Source organism: Rhizophagus irregularis, chromosome 7, assembly GCF_026210795.1.
Source record: "Rhizophagus irregularis chromosome 7, complete sequence".
NCBI classification, from domain to species: Eukaryota; Fungi; Glomeromycota; class Glomeromycetes; order Glomerales; family Glomeraceae; genus Rhizophagus; species Rhizophagus irregularis.
The window spans coordinates 2415155-2431271 of NC_089435.1; the positions used below are offsets into that span (position 1 = coordinate 2415155).

General features: G+C 28.5%; 3 protein-coding genes across 3 annotated transcripts; 1 reads left to right on the top strand and 2 right to left on the bottom strand.

Annotated features, from left to right (window-relative positions):
- Positions 1 to 2929: 2929 nt before the first annotated feature.
- Positions 2930 to 3169, top strand: OCT59_027326 (uncharacterized protein; the record flags this gene model as incomplete). The annotated part of the gene is made up of 1 exon (XM_066136878.1): positions 2930 to 3169. One exon carries the CDS (start codon positions 2930 to 2932, stop codon positions 3167 to 3169), a length of 240 nt encoding a protein of 79 aa, XP_065993319.1.
- Positions 3170 to 10073: 6904 nt separating this feature from the next.
- On the bottom strand, positions 10074 to 11577 carry OCT59_027327 (uncharacterized protein; the record flags this gene model as incomplete). Its single annotated transcript, XM_066136879.1, has 3 exons — positions 10074 to 10601; positions 10766 to 11216; positions 11321 to 11577. 3 exons carry the CDS (start codon positions 11575 to 11577, stop codon positions 10074 to 10076), a joined length of 1236 nt encoding a protein of 411 aa, XP_065993320.1.
- Positions 11578 to 13264: 1687 nt separating this feature from the next.
- On the bottom strand, positions 13265 to 16000 carry OCT59_027328 (uncharacterized protein; the record flags this gene model as incomplete). Its single annotated transcript, XM_066136880.1, has 3 exons — positions 13265 to 13743; positions 13838 to 15208; positions 15283 to 16000. 3 exons carry the CDS (start codon positions 15998 to 16000, stop codon positions 13265 to 13267), a joined length of 2568 nt encoding a protein of 855 aa, XP_065993321.1.
- Between the last annotated feature and the right edge of the window lie 117 nt (positions 16001 to 16117).

The following is a 16117-nucleotide window of genomic DNA, read 5'->3' on the forward strand; positions in this document are numbered from 1 at the left end:
ATTATGAGGATGACCTTGCCGACATGTTTAAAAAATTAGAGGTAAAACTAGTAAATCAACTTGGAGGGCAAAAGAGACCACCAAACAATAACAATAGACAAGGACCACCACCTCGAGCATGTTATAATTGTAAACAACCAGGACATTATGCAAATGAATGTAGGGTAAATAATGGTCAAAGAAACTATGGAAGACCAAATAATCAAAATTATAATAGAAGATCAAATAACTATAATGGAAGACCAAATAACTATAACAGACCACCAAACCACCAAAACAATAATCGAGGATTCAATGTAGTGGAATATGATAATTATAATGATCAATATGACCAATATGATTATGATAGTCAGGATTATCAGGATAATTATGATCAAGGATATAGTTATGACGACCCGTATTATCAAGATAATGATGTAACATTTAACCATGTTGATCAAGACTTTTATATTGGTGAAAGACAAACGAGAAGTAACATAAAAAATAGGTCAAGTAATCGAGATATAGATATGGAAATTGACCAAGAACAAGCACGAAGAAGGAATAATAAATATGCAAGCCAAGAGGAAAGGGCAGCAGCATTACCAAAAAGAGGATTCACTGATGAAAGTCTGAGGAAAGCACAAGAAGCAAGGAGAAATAATAATACATGTGGAAATTGTGGACAAAGAGGTCACTATGCAAAACAATGTAAAAATGAACGTGTTGAAGGTATCCATAGGACAAGCGCATTTCAGAGGAACACACCAGAATATAACGTATTAGAGGATATGAAAAATACCAGAGCAAATGCAACCTTTTCACAAATTATAAACATAAGTCCAGAGCAAAGAAAAATATATCATGAAGGAATGAGAAGGTATCCACAAACAGATTGACTACAAGAATCAATGAACAACATTGAAGCAGAACACTTAACTGCATTAAGGGGTAAATTAATAATAAACCAAGAATTAAAGGACGTAATGTTTGATACAGGAGCAGCAGTAAGTGTAATAACTAGTCAGATAATGGATGAAATGGACCTAAAAATTGAGGAACCAAGTACAGTAAGATGTGTGATGATAAATGAGGATAAATTAGCATCTAGGGGTACCACGACAATATACATACAATTTGGGGATAAGGAGATACCCATTAAGGTTGAAGTAATTGATTCAGGAAAAAACGAAATTGTGTTAGGAAATGGAGTATTAGATATGTTTAAGGCGAATATAGATTACACGGATAAAACAATAATAATTAGAATGAATGATGAAACTATGGATATACCAGTGAAATACACACAAAGGACCATTAAAGGGTTTGAAGAAACATTTGATGAAGAGGAAATATTAGAAGAATTATACCAGGATGAATTGTATAACATATATGAAGATGACCATGAAGGTCAGGAAGATGAAAATTTTAAAGTATAAGTCTTGGTCAGAATGATACTGAAGAGACGATAAAGAAGCACAAAAGTGACCATGAAAAATTTACTGAAAAATTTAAAGTAGGGGACATAACCAATGAACAAAAAGGTAAATTAAAGGTATTAGTAGAAAAATATAAGGATATATTTGAGTATGATGGTGAAAAATATAATAGGACAAACCTAGTAAAACATGAAATCAGATTAAAAGGGGGTACTGAACCAATAGCCCAAAAGAGGTACAAAGAAAATGATGAAAAAGGTAAATTCATCAGAAAAGAGGTTGACGAGATGTTAAAATTGGGAAAAATTAGAGAATCCAGAAGTCCATGGTCTTCACCAGTGACTTTAGCAGGAAAAAAGTCTGGAAATTATAGGTTTTGCATCGACTATAGAAAATTAAATAAAGTTACAATAACAGATGCATATCCATTACCAAGGATTGATGAACAATTAGAAAGGATAAGTTCAGGAAGATGGTTTACTAGTCTAGATTTAGCATCAGGGTTTAATCAGATAGAAATGGCTGAGGAAGATATTGAGAAAACAGCATTTATATGCTCAGCAGGATTATATGAATATAATGTCATGCCATTTGGGTTAACAAATGCGCCTGCAAGTTTTCAAAGGTTAATGGATAAAGTATTAAAGGAGTACCTAAATGAATTTGTGATAGTATACATTGATGATATAATGATATATTCGGAAAATTTTGAAGACCACCTAAAACACATAAAGTTAGTGTTAGAAAAATTAAAGGAAGCCAGTTTAATACTAAAGTTAAAGAAATGTATATTTGGAAAAACAGAAATAGAATTTTTAGGACATGTAGTTGGTAAAAATGGATTAAAACCAAGTCCAGGAAAGGTTGAAAAGATACAAAAATTAACAGCACCTATAAATATAAAAGGTGTAAGGTCAATATTGGGGTTATGTACGTATTATAGAAAATTTATTAAAGATTTTTCAAAAATAGTAAAACCAATAACATCTTTATTGAGAAAAGATGAAAAGTTTGAATGGGGCATCAAACAACATGAAGCATTAGAAATATTAAAAAGGAAATTAACCGAAGAACCGGTGTTAAGACAACCAGATTGGTTAAGGAAATTTATATTAATTACAGATGCTTCAGGAATAGGATTAGGGGCAGTGTTAGCTCAAAAAGATGATAAAGGTCAAGAATACGTAATAGAATATGCCAGTAAAAGTTTAAACAGGACAGAACAAAGATGGCCAATAACCGAACAAGAATGTTATGCAATTGTATGGGGAATACAACATTTCCATAAATACTTGATCAATAGAAAATTTGAGGTAGTAACAGACCATGCAGCTTTAAAGGGATTAATGACTGCAAAAGTACCAAAAGGAAAGAGATCAAGATGGGTCATGGAATTGGAACAGTATGATTTTGAAATAACCCATAGACCAGGAAAAGAAAATAAAAACGCAGATGCCTTATCAAGAATAATATAAATAGATGGGTAAAAGAGTTACTTTTCAAAAATAAAAATGGAACAAGTGGTAAGAAATACAAATCATAAAATAAAGGATATAATCGAAAATTTAGAAGGTATAACAAAGGAATTAAACAGGATAAATTATAACTATAAATTCAAAGCCAAAAATTTTGAAGATAGTGAAGAAAGACCATTAATATTGGAAACTCAAGGGGAAATATTACAAATAGAGGTGATATTAAGTAAAGTAAACAAGCTAAAATTATCAGAATTATGTAAAAATGGGACCTAAAATAATAATCATATGTGGAGTTGATGGTACTGGAAAAACATTCATTGTAAATAAACTTATAAAAGAATTTGAAAAAGTAGGACAAAGTGTGAGGTTTAACACCTTTAAAAGGAAAAGAGAGGACAATGATAAGTATAAATTACCAAAGAAAGGTATAGAATGGGAATTCAGGAAGGAAGTTGTTGAACAAATCAACAGGAGAATGGAAGAACATGATAATGAGGATTGGTTAATATTAGATAAAAGTCCCTATAGTGAGTACTTTTATCAACAAACACCATCATTCGACAGAGGATACATAACAAGATATGAGAACCACCTATTAGAAAAGGAAGTATTTAGGAACAAAAGGATAATTGATGAATCAATAGTGATATTTTTAGAAAATGAAAAATGTTGGGAAAATTACAAAGGTAGAGAATATTCGAAAAAGGATCAAGGACATAAAACATCATATCCATTATTAGATGAAGAAAGATATATGGAGATGGTGAAATCATTTAAAGAATGTCAAGATATTTACAAAGGAGAAAAATATGCTAATATTAAAATATCAAATAATGACACAGATTGGGAAAGAGTATATAATAAAATAATAGAATTAGATGGAGATAAACCACCAATAGAGGTTAAAAATGTTGAGATTAAGGATAACATCAGGGTAACTGATGGTAAAAAGCATATTGAGAAAAATGGTAAAAACATCAGAATAATAGAAGATTTTGAAAAGATGGGAGCACTATATTTAGCTCACAGTCATGAATTATCGGCACATATGGGAATCAAAAGTACTTATGATAATTTAAAAGATAAATATTATTGGGAAAATATGCTGAATGACGTTGAAAGATATGTAAGGACATGTGATGAATGTCAAAGAAGAGGAAAACCACAAGGGAAAAATGAATTACACCCAATTAAAGTAGTAGAACCATGGTATCAAATCGGGATTGACTTTGTTGGACCATTGAACACAACAACAAATGGTAATAAATACATCATAGTTGCAATGGATTATTTTACAAAATGGCCAGAAGCCAAAGCAGTAAAAGAAGCAACTGCCAAAGAAGTATCAAAATTTATTTATGAAGACATCATTTGTAGACATGGATGTCCAATGAAAATATTGAGTGATAGAGGAAGTCATTTCAATAATGAAATGATTAAGGAATTAATGGAAAAATTTAAAATTAAATGGAATTTTTCTACAAGTTATCATCCAGAGACAAACGGACTTGTTGAAAGATTCAACCGAACATTAGGTCAAGCATTAGCAAAATTATCAACCAAAGATGATTGGGATCAAAGGATAGCACCCATATTATTTGCTTACCGAAATAAAAAGCATAGTTCAACGAGAATTCGACCATTTTATTTAACATACGGAAGAAATGTACGGACAATAATGGATGAAAATATCAAAGAAATTAACCTAAACGATAGAATAGTTGGATTATTAGAAGAACTACCAAAAATCCGACATGAAGCCAAAGAACAAATACTGAAATCTCAAACAAAACAAAAAGAGTATCATGACAGAAAAATAAGCAAAGAACACACCTTTGGAATTGGAGATAAAATACTACTCTATGATAAAGCCAAAGCACAACAACTATCGGGAAAATTAGAATCAAAATGGTTGGGACCATTTTACATTCATGAAATACTACCGAATGGAGCTTATAGAATTAAAAATATTAAAGGTGTCATCAAGAAGATACCTGTAAATGGAGAATTATTAAAGACTTACCATACACCGATGAGTAAATGATAACTATCATCAATGGACTTAGAAAAATAAAGATAATTTATAATCATGTGAAATAAAATCACATGACATAAAAAGAATTTTCGAAAATAGGAAAAACTAATGAAAATTTCCTAAGAAAGACCGAAGTGAAATCCGGTACAGGAAAACCGTAGACTTAACAAACACATGATAAACCGCAGATGTAGACGCAGCAAAAAGGAATATTTAAAACGCAACTGAGTCAAGTGACAATGCATGTTTGATTTAGTGGTATAATTCGCACCTACCACTTCGAGACACGAGTTCGATTCTTAGAATAAATTTAATGTGGGCATTAAATTTTTATGTGGGGGATAGTTGTAATGCCGTAGTATACCTAGTAAATTTATTAATTGTGAGGCGCAGTATTACATTTAGTCTTAGTGTATAAAATTTTAACTTATTTTTATTTTTATTTTAATTGGACCGAGAAGTCGTTAAACTAATAATCACATGGATCAAGGTAATTGGTCCGTGATGACCTTAAACTATTAGTCACGAGATTTAAGGATAAATGAAGATCCGAAAGATACTAAATTGAATGAAATCAAGTGATCTGAGGTGTCAAGTGATTAATTTGTTGATCACTACGTTAATATTATAAATCATAATTCAGGAGTTCATGATGATCAAATGGATACAAAATTAAGATAATGGAAATACTTTAAAACAATGGAAATACTTTAATAATTTAAATCCATGAATCGAAATTATGAATTTAGTTACACAAAAACAAACATAAAAGGGCGTGAAGATCACCTTTTGGAAAGGACAGAGAGAGAGAGAGAAAATTGGACGAATTTTGTTATGAATTATTTATTTTATTATTTAATGTTATTAAACCAAGCATATTATTGTATTTATTTATATTATTAATAAAGAGTCATTTTGTTAATACCTGAGGTGGCAAACATAATTTTCTATGGGCTCAGGTGTTACAATGGCAAATTGACGAAGAACTCAAACGAATCAATGATGTATTAGGAGTAAAAGTAGGAACCAAAAAGGAATTTGCATGTGCGGATCGATACTGGATTCCATGTTATTTCCATATTCAGAGTTTTACAATTTACAAATAAAATTTTTACAGGGTTAAAACATTATAATATCGGGCAATATCGGGCCGATAATGTTACTATATTTTTTGTTTTTTGTGATCTCACAACATACGTGTTTTTACTAAAATTGGAAATTCCGATGATTATTATATTTCGGACTATATTTTTTCCGATGCATTACGTTATTAAATTGTAAAGATTATAATCTCCAATTGAAAGAGATTAAGAATTTTTCGAAGACCTTTTTTCAAAATTAATTAATATACATACAATTAGTGCTCCGCACGAGCCAGTCCAGCTCGAGCCGGCTCGCGAGCTAGGTATATCGAGCTGAGCTGAGCCGCGGCTCGTAATAAATTTGGCTCGGCTCATTCAAGCCGAGCTTTGATACAGCTCATTCGAGCTGGCTCGCGAGTTATGAGCTGGCTCGCGAGCTCCAGAACTTTTTTCTTTATTATTGCCGGCGTCACGTGATTTTTAATTTTGGCCGGAATTAAGTGATCGACATAGAAATTTCCTTTTTTGGAATCCTGTGCAACGTATTTCCCCATTTTTGATAAGAAATAAAATTGCCTTTTTTGGATTGTGTAACGTTACTCAGGTGTTCAAAAAAGGAAATTTCCGTGTCGATTACTTAATTCCGGCCAAAATTAAAAAAATTACGAGAAATATGCAGAATTTGATAAAAGCTTGGCTCGGCTCGAGCCAAGCCACCTTAAAACTCGGCTCGGCTCGGCTCGAGGTTGGCTCGACATGAGCCAAGCTCGAAAATTCTAATCGAGCCGAGCCGGCTCGAATTTTGGCTCAGCTCGGCTCGAGCCGGCTCGTGCGGAGCTTTACATACAATAATTAGAATTATATGGTAGCGAATAGACCAGTATAAATTTATTATGTAATCCTGATGGTCATTTTATTAAAGTATTTCTCAATTTTACCTAGTAATCTTAGATATGTTAGAATTGGTTTGAAAGATCAATATCTTGACAATCTTGAATTACTTTTAATCAATTCTAAATTATTGGAAGGATTATTTACTGAATACATTAATTAGAGTTGCTCTGAAAGCTTTATATAAAAGATTGTCGTTGTATTTGTATTTTGGGATTATAAATGATAGTGTTTTAATTTAAATAATATAAATGAAATGAAAATTGGGATTAAAAAATATATAAATTAAGGTATAATTAAAAAAAAAATTCAAAATCGTAACTTTAATGAAGGTTATTAATTATTTTTAATTTATTGTAACTTTTAACACTTAAATAGATGTTAACCCTTCATTTATGAATTATTTTTTTAAGTATATGATAACCAGAAAATTTATAAAAAAATTTTTTTTTATTATTTATGTATTTTTGATTACAGTCAAACCTTTATATAACGATATGTCGGGACATATATGAAATTTTTAGAAAATATCGTTATATCAAAGTTATACCGATATTTATATGTCCTCACATATAGTGGGAAAATAAAATTTTATCGGTATATCAAGTTTTTAATAGTATATCGGTATATCGAATATCGGTATATCGAGGTTAGACTGTATAAAGGATTTTTTATGAATTTACAATAATTTTTACTGGAAATTACTATTGAACGTAATTATCATATTTTTAAGAAATAACCAAAAATTCAAAAGCAAAATATCCAATTACAGTATATCAGTTATACGCCTAAATATTCAATTTACACTCACAGAGAAAAAAATGCTTATAATATTAAAACTTTAAACTAGCCAGTACTTTATCACCAGTACCCACGCCACGTTATACTAGGAAGGTATGATGGTAGAGGAATTGGTATGAAAATTTAATATGAAAATATTAATTTGTGGATCGGCAATTTACGTTAGAGGTAGTGCATTGTTTGATCGTAGGTCTAATGCAGATTGTTAGGCAAACGTATACAATTGGTCAATTTATTGAAAAAAAAGTGGCTTCACAATTATCACAAGAAAATGATAATCAAAAGAGAAATCCATCACACTATTTTACCAATTTTTTTTAAAATCAGCCCAATGAAATCAATTTCCAGATGACATAAATTATTTCAGATAATGATATCTTATTACTTCCTTATAGAGATATATGAAAATTTTATTTCATGTAGCACCGGATGATATGCTTGATAGTTTGTGTTTATATGAAAAATAATGACATCATTGTAGATCTTGAAATTAGCGATAATCATTGTTAAGATAAAAAATTTCAAATAAATATTTTTTGTCAAAGTTTTATCATCCATAGTAAATAATATTTAATTTATAAGACCTTATACAATTCCTATTTTACAAGTTGAATTCTAGAAAATTTGACGAGAATAGACAAAAATTTGACAAAAGTTCTCGGTTGTACAGCATATTTCTCAAGAAAAATCATGAAAGATTTTTTTTTTTAAATAAAAAATATCATACGTATACTTTACATGATACTTGTCTTGTTCTAATGATTTTACAAATCATTTATTTCGTATATGAACAAGTAACTATGACCTCGAAATTATTCGATTGAATTATAACTGCCGTGCTTTAATAGAGAAAAGAATTTTATAATCCGAAACCATTAGCATGAATGATAAGAGGACATAAAAGAACGTAATAAATACACAGTATAAACAAGAAAATAATATGGCAAATACACTACCCAGGTAAACCAAATTTTTATTAATTATTCAAAAATGTACTGTACTTCCTGTATATAATAATCAGAGTCGAAATTTTGAGTTGTTAGTCAATAATTAATGATTCCAAAGATTAAGAGGAGCTCAATGATCATTTATTGGGCATAATTAATCCAGAATTTACTCCAGATTATTTGGTTATAAAATTGAAATTAAATGATATGAGATAAAATACCAATATAAAAAAAAGGCTTCTAATTAACTATCACAGATTTCATAAAATTTTTTAGACGTATGAGATCCACAAAATCACAATTTGAATTGTATTCATTTCCTGCCTCATCTGTAATTCCTAATCTATTGATCCATTTTGAGCATTGTTAAGATGTGATGATTTCGGTATTAAAATTAATTTTTTAGTAGTCATACGAGCATTTAATTTGAATCGTTGTTATCGAGATTCAAAAAATATTTTAATAGGTTTTTATAATACATTTGGTAAAGTTTTTACAAGATAACACTTTGAAAAATTTTCAAAATTAAATTATAAATTAAATTATAGAATTTAATAAATGGAATACAATGTTGTAAACTAGATCCTATCCGCCTAAAAATATTGGATACGTTATCGGATTTGGGATCGGAACACTTAATATTTCTTTTACGAAGTATAATGCCATTGGAAACGTAATCAATAAAATGGTCTAAAAATTATCGGTAACTTGCACATGATAAATTTCAGATTCGATTGAAATTATTACATTTATTATATTTAAAATCACGGGATAAGTTATTTTAGATTTCCTTAAATTGTTATTGTTTCTATTTCTGGATAATACCATGAACCTGGATATTATTCACAATCCATCGTCACACGCAGTAATGGCACTAATTATAATGGTTTTATTTCAAAAGTTTGTAATTCAATATAAAGAGAAGAATAATTACAAAATGCAGTAATTTTTATATCTGTACTAATTTATAAGCACTAAGGTAATGGATATCAATAAATGTCCTACAGTATATACTGATAAGATTCATAGGTCTAGTATAAGCTTAAAAAATTAATTTAATCATTACAACTTTTTTTCCATAAGAATTTTTTTTTTTAAGTCATTATAATTATACTTCGCCATAGTGTATTTGAAATTTTGTATTTATAAACTAATAACCTTCCTATCACTGATAATAAAAAGGGATCTTAAATTAAACAACGGTTCCAAAGATCGTCCGTGACTTTTTATTGATAATTTTTACAGATAATATTTACTTAAATGAGTAGATAAAAAGTCTATTAAAAGTTAGAATCATATACAATAGTTTCCGTTATACAAACTAGATTCCGTGTGATATTACTGATCTTAAGGTGCATTTAAAAAAATAAAAATAAAATAAAATACTTTAAAATAACCAAAATCGACAACTGCAAATATATTTATTCTATAATTTGAAATATTTCATATTCTTCCACAGAAAATAAACCAGAAAGTTTAGTAGATTCTCTAATTTTTTTTTCGTAAGCCACCTTACAGCATTTACCACCGTATCCATAAAGAACAAGATCGATACCAAATGATGGACCAAAGCCATAATTATTATACGTAGCATGTCCTTCATTTTCCACGCGACTTAAAATATAATTTTGCAAGTCGTCCCTATTCTTAAAAGAGAATATAAAACTATCTTTAGTAGTGGCATAAGAACCATCAGATTTCCATTCAATTGGATTATATCCACCAAAAATTTCTTCACTATGTTTCACTTTAATTATTGTCACAGTGCGAGATTGATTATCACAGATTTCATAAAATTTTTTAGTTGCAAATCCATCCCGAGTTCCACGAAGTAACAATTTGAAGTTGTACGTATTTTTTATCTCATCCGAATTTTCTAATCTATCGATCCATTTTGAGATTAATTCAGTATGTTGAATTGTAATGATATTAGAATCAATATTAATTTTCTAGTAGTAATACGAGGTTTTGATTTTTTACTTGATTGGATACTGGGCTTCAAAAAATATTTTAATAAATCTTTATATAACTCTTTTGGTAAAATTTTTTTATAGGGTAACACTTTGTCTGAAAATTCTTTAGAAGTTAAATTATAGAATCTAATATGTGGAACGCAATGTTGTAAACTATTTTTCAAAGCATTAAAATCTTCTTTTGAAAAGTTTGTAGGATCAGAAGGAAGTTCTGGATTTTGTGCAAGTCCCCATCCAAGTACATCTTCCCATATTTGAATTTCATTCATTTGAAGAATATCACTTTGAATAAGTGAAACTAAAAGTTTTTCCGAAATTGAAGAAAAATTTGGAGATTTAAATATCTTAACTGGTTCTTTCGACGTTAAATCAGTACAAAATTTTTGAAGTTCCAAGAAAGAATCGTTCTCAAAACTTGTTTTATATATCAAATCAAAATTTTGTTCCATCCAATTTGCCTTATTTTCAACCAAAAAGGATTGTAAATAAGTGATTAATTCTTGGAGACCAAGTTCACTTCCAGCAACTAAGATTTTAATTATATCCGAAGTATCATATTCCTCTGAAGAAATTTTTCCACCATAAATATATCTAAAATAAAAAGTGTAAATTTTTTAAATTTTTTTTTTAAAAAAATACTTTATTATATAAAATCATTTTTGTAATTAAAATTCAATTATTTTCTTAATTCTTACCTTAATATTATTTGAAAAATTTTAGGTAAAATATTTGGTAATTTTATATGTACCAAAGTTCCATCATGTTTCTTTTTATTGGTTGACAAAATTCTTCTTAAACAATTAGAACGATAATGTAAGATAACCATGTGAGCACGAAATATTTTTATATAAGGGTCTCCACCAACTTCAATAGTAACATCATAATATTCTTCATCATTTAAAATATCAAGTAAATTTTGTGACAATTTCGTTAAAAAATTATTATTATTCATGATTTAATAAAATTTAAAAAAGAAATTGAAAAGGATAAGGATTAGCAATTTTTTTGAATTGTTAGCCTTATATAATTGCTGCTGCAACTTGTTGATCTGAAACAAACGTACAGGATAGTTTGTGTTACTCAAGGAAATACCAAAAATATATGAGTATCTCAATATAATTTTATTCTTTCCATTAAGATAAAAAATTTCAAATAAATATCTTTTGCCAAAGTTTTATCATCCATAACAAATATTATTATTCAGTCGATTATGATTTTAATGGCCGATATTTTTATGAACATCCAATATTGAAATAGTTATTAGTAGAATTAATTTCTATTGGTCACCGCAGTATTCCTAATGACCGAACTATAACTCAGTTATTGGATAGAGGATATCAATCGTAGACCGATATCTCTTTTCCCTCATCAAGACCCCGAAATATATATACAGATGTAAGGTGGCGGCCAAAAAATTTACTATTAGAAGTACGCATTTTTTCAGGGCCGTAATTATGTTAATTTTGGTTAGAATCCAAAAAAGGTAATACCTTTCCACCAGGAATTACCTATATAAGGAAAGATTTTCATGATTTTTTGTTGCTAATTGTATGCAAACTTGGACCTAACCTTTTTATGTATATTTCGAGGTCCTCCAATAACTATTTAATATTTAATTGCCGATCCGCATGTGATCGATAGAATTTACAAAATGCGGCGTTATATTAATTAATAAAAAAAATGCTGTTTGAAATCTCTGTTTCCCCAAGAAACAACAACGTCAAATACATACATAACACCAAAAAAACTTGTTGTGACTAGTCAGAACTTCATTATTATGGTCATATTTATATGACTTGTTTATTATTTTTTAAGGAAAAAATTCAAGATAACTATCGAAAAAAATTTGTACAAAAAATTACATATATAATATTGTTAACTATATTACATAAATTTTGAGAAATTTAAGTATTTGTGCAATATTGAATACCCTGATATTTATCTATCACATGCTTGATGTTTTATCTGTCCGTAGCAATGGAAGGACCTCTTTTTGGATATATACAAATTGGGCTGACTAATATAGGCTTTTATCTGTTACTGGCCTCCTTTTATATTATTTTCTTATCACGTGATATAAGTATATAATGTTGTCTAAAAATATGTACCTAATATCTGTCATAAGTCATAACCTTTATTAGTTATTATATAAGAAATAGATGCACTAATAAATTGAATATTTCAAATAATGGATAATAATAAATTTAAATCTTGTAATGTTCATTAAAGACTGTATAATTTGGATATCAAAAAAATGTAATGTTTTTTTGAATAAAAATATCAGCTAGTTTTCTAATAATTCAGGTCAATGTAGCAGCTTATGATGATTATAATTACAACTAAAAAAGAATACTATGGCTTTATAATCACTTTGAAAATTACATCTATTTATATAGATTTATGAATTTCTTATAATAATTAATAAATAACAATTTATTTTCTAAAATCTCATATATAGGTAAATAACTATTTATATATACAAAAACTCAATAAATTAATTTTTGCAAATTCATTTGTTAAAACTATTTAGTATTACATTGTTGGCATTTACAGGTAATCATTACAATTATTATATAAATGCTTGCATCCACTATATAATTCAACTCCATTTTTAAAACCACTTTGTAAATTTATGCTGCTTATTGAAGCAAACAAAAGGGTTTAACTGAATTCTTATCTATTTCTTTCTTATCTATATATATATTAGCCAAAATATCCATTGCACGCTCATCACCATTTTCTGCTGCTTCTTGATACCAATAAAAGGCTACTTCAAAATCCCTTCTTGTTCCTTTTCCATCATAATAACAATTGGCTAAATTAAACATTGCATCTTTAAACCCATTTTCCGCTGCTTTTTGATACCAATAAAAGGCCTTTTCTAAATTTTTTTCTACTTCTTTTCCAATCCTATATTTATTAGCTAAATTAAACATTGTTTCTTTAACACCATTTTTTACTTCTATTTTATACAAAATGAAGGCATTTCTTAAATTCTTTTCTGTATCTTCTCTACTATAATACCAATTGGCTAAATTATTCATTGCTTCTTTAATACCATTTTCTGCTGCTTTTTTGTACAAATGAAAGACTTCTTCTAAATTCTTTTCTGTCTTTTCTTCATTTTCATAACATATGGTTTGTTGCATTTTGATACAAACAAAAGGTTTTTTCTAAATTTTTTTCTGTTCCTTCTTCATTATAAAACATACTCATTGCTTTAATATGATCTTTTTCTGCTGCTTTTTGATACCAATAGAAGGCTTTTTCTAAATTCTTTTCTATTCCTTTTCCATTTTTATAAAATATGGCTAAATTATTCATTGCTATAATATGATCTTTTTCTGCTGCTTTTTGATACCAAAAAAAGGCTTTTTTTAAATTCATTTCTGTTCCTTTTCCATTTTCATAACTATTGGCTAATTCATTCATTGCATATTCAAACCCATTTTCCGCTGCTTTTTGATACCAATAAAAGGCTTTTTCTAAATTCTTTTTTGTTCCTTCTCCAATTTCATAAAATATGGCTAATTTGTATATTGCAACTTCATGACCATTTTCCGCTGCTTTTTGATACCAATAAAAGGCTTTTTCTAAATTCTCTTTTGTTCCATGTCCAATTTCATAAAATATTGCTAAATTAAACATTGCATCAGTAAACCCATTTTCTGCTGCTTTTTGATACCAATAAAAGGCTTTTTCTAAATTCTCTTTTGTTCCATGTCCAATTTCATAAAATATTGCTAAATTAAACATTGCATCAGTAAACCCATTTTCTGCTGCTTTTTGATACCAATAAAAGGCTTTTTCTAAATTCTTTTCTATTCCTTTTCCATTTTTATAAAATATGGCTAAATTGTTCATTGCTTTAATATGATCTTTTTTTGCTGCTTTTTGATACCAAAAAAAGGCCTTTTCTAAATTCTTTTCTGTTTTTTCTCCATTTTCATAACATATGGCTAAATTATTCATTGCATCGGTGAAATCATTTTCTGCTGCTTTTTGATACCAATAAAAGGCTTTATCTAAATTTTTTTCTGTTCCTTCTCCATTATAATACATACTGGCTAGATTAAACATTGCTTTAATATGATCTTTTTCTGCCGCATTTTGATACCAATAAAAGGCTTTTTCTGAATTCTTTTCTGTTACTTTTCCATTTTCATAACTATTAGCTAAATTATACATTGCTTCTTTAACACCATTTTCTGCTGCTTTTTGATACCAATAAAGGGCTTTTTCTAAATTATTTTCTGTTCCTTCTCCATTATAATACATACTGGCTAGATTAAACATTGCTTTAATATAATCTTTTTCCGCTGTTTTTTGATGCCAATAAAAGGCTTTTTCTAAATTCTTTTCCATTTCTCCTCCATTTTCATAGCATATTGCTAAATTAAACATCGCTTTAATATGATCTTCTTCTGCTGCTTTTTGAAACCAGTAAAAGGCTTTTTCTAAATTCTTTTCTGTTTCTTTTCCATTTTTATAACTATTGGCTAAATTAAACATTGCTTTGATATGATCATTTTCTGCTGCTTTTTGATACCAATAAAAGGCTTTTTCTAAATTCTTTTCTGTTCCTTTTCCATTTTCATAACATATAGCTAAATTAAACATTGCATATTTATCACTGTTTTCTGCTGCTTTTTGATACCAATAAAAGCTTTTTCTAAATTATTTTCTGTTCCTTTTCCTTTTTCATAACAAATGGCTAAACTATTCATTGCCTCTTTGACACCATTTTCTGTTGCTTTTTGATACAATTGAAAGGCTTTTTTTGAATTCTTTTCTGTTTCTTTCAGATTTCTATAGCATATGGTTAAATTAAGCATTGCATCTTTATTGCCATTTTCTACTGCTTTTTGAAACCAATAGAGGGCTTTTTCTAAATTCTTTTCTGTTCCTTCTCCATTTATATAACATATGGCTAAACTATTCATTGACTCTTTATCACCACTTTCTGCTGCTTTTTGATACCAATAAAAGGCTTTTTCTAAATTAATTTCTGTTCCTTTTCCATTCCTATATTTATTGGCCAAATTAAACATTGCTTCTTTAACACCATTTTCTACTGCTTTTTGATACAAAATAAAGGCTTTTTTTAAATTCTTTTCTGTTCCTTCTCCATTATAATATCTATTGGCTAAATTATTCATTGCTTCTTTAATACCATTTTCTGCTGCTTTTTGATACAAATGAAAGGCTTTTTTTAAATTCTTTTCTGTTCCTTTTCCATTATAATACCAACTAGCTAAGTTGAACATTGCTTCTTTAACACCATTTTCTGCTGCTTTTTGATAACAATAAAAGGCTTGTTCTAAATCTTTTTTTGTTCCTTCTTCATTTTCATAACATATGGCTAAATTAAACATTGCTTCTTTAACACCATTTTCTGCTGCTTTTTGATACAAATGAAAGGCTTTTTCTAAATTAATTTCTGTTCCTTTTCCATTTTTATAACATATGGCTAAATTAAATATAGCTTCTTT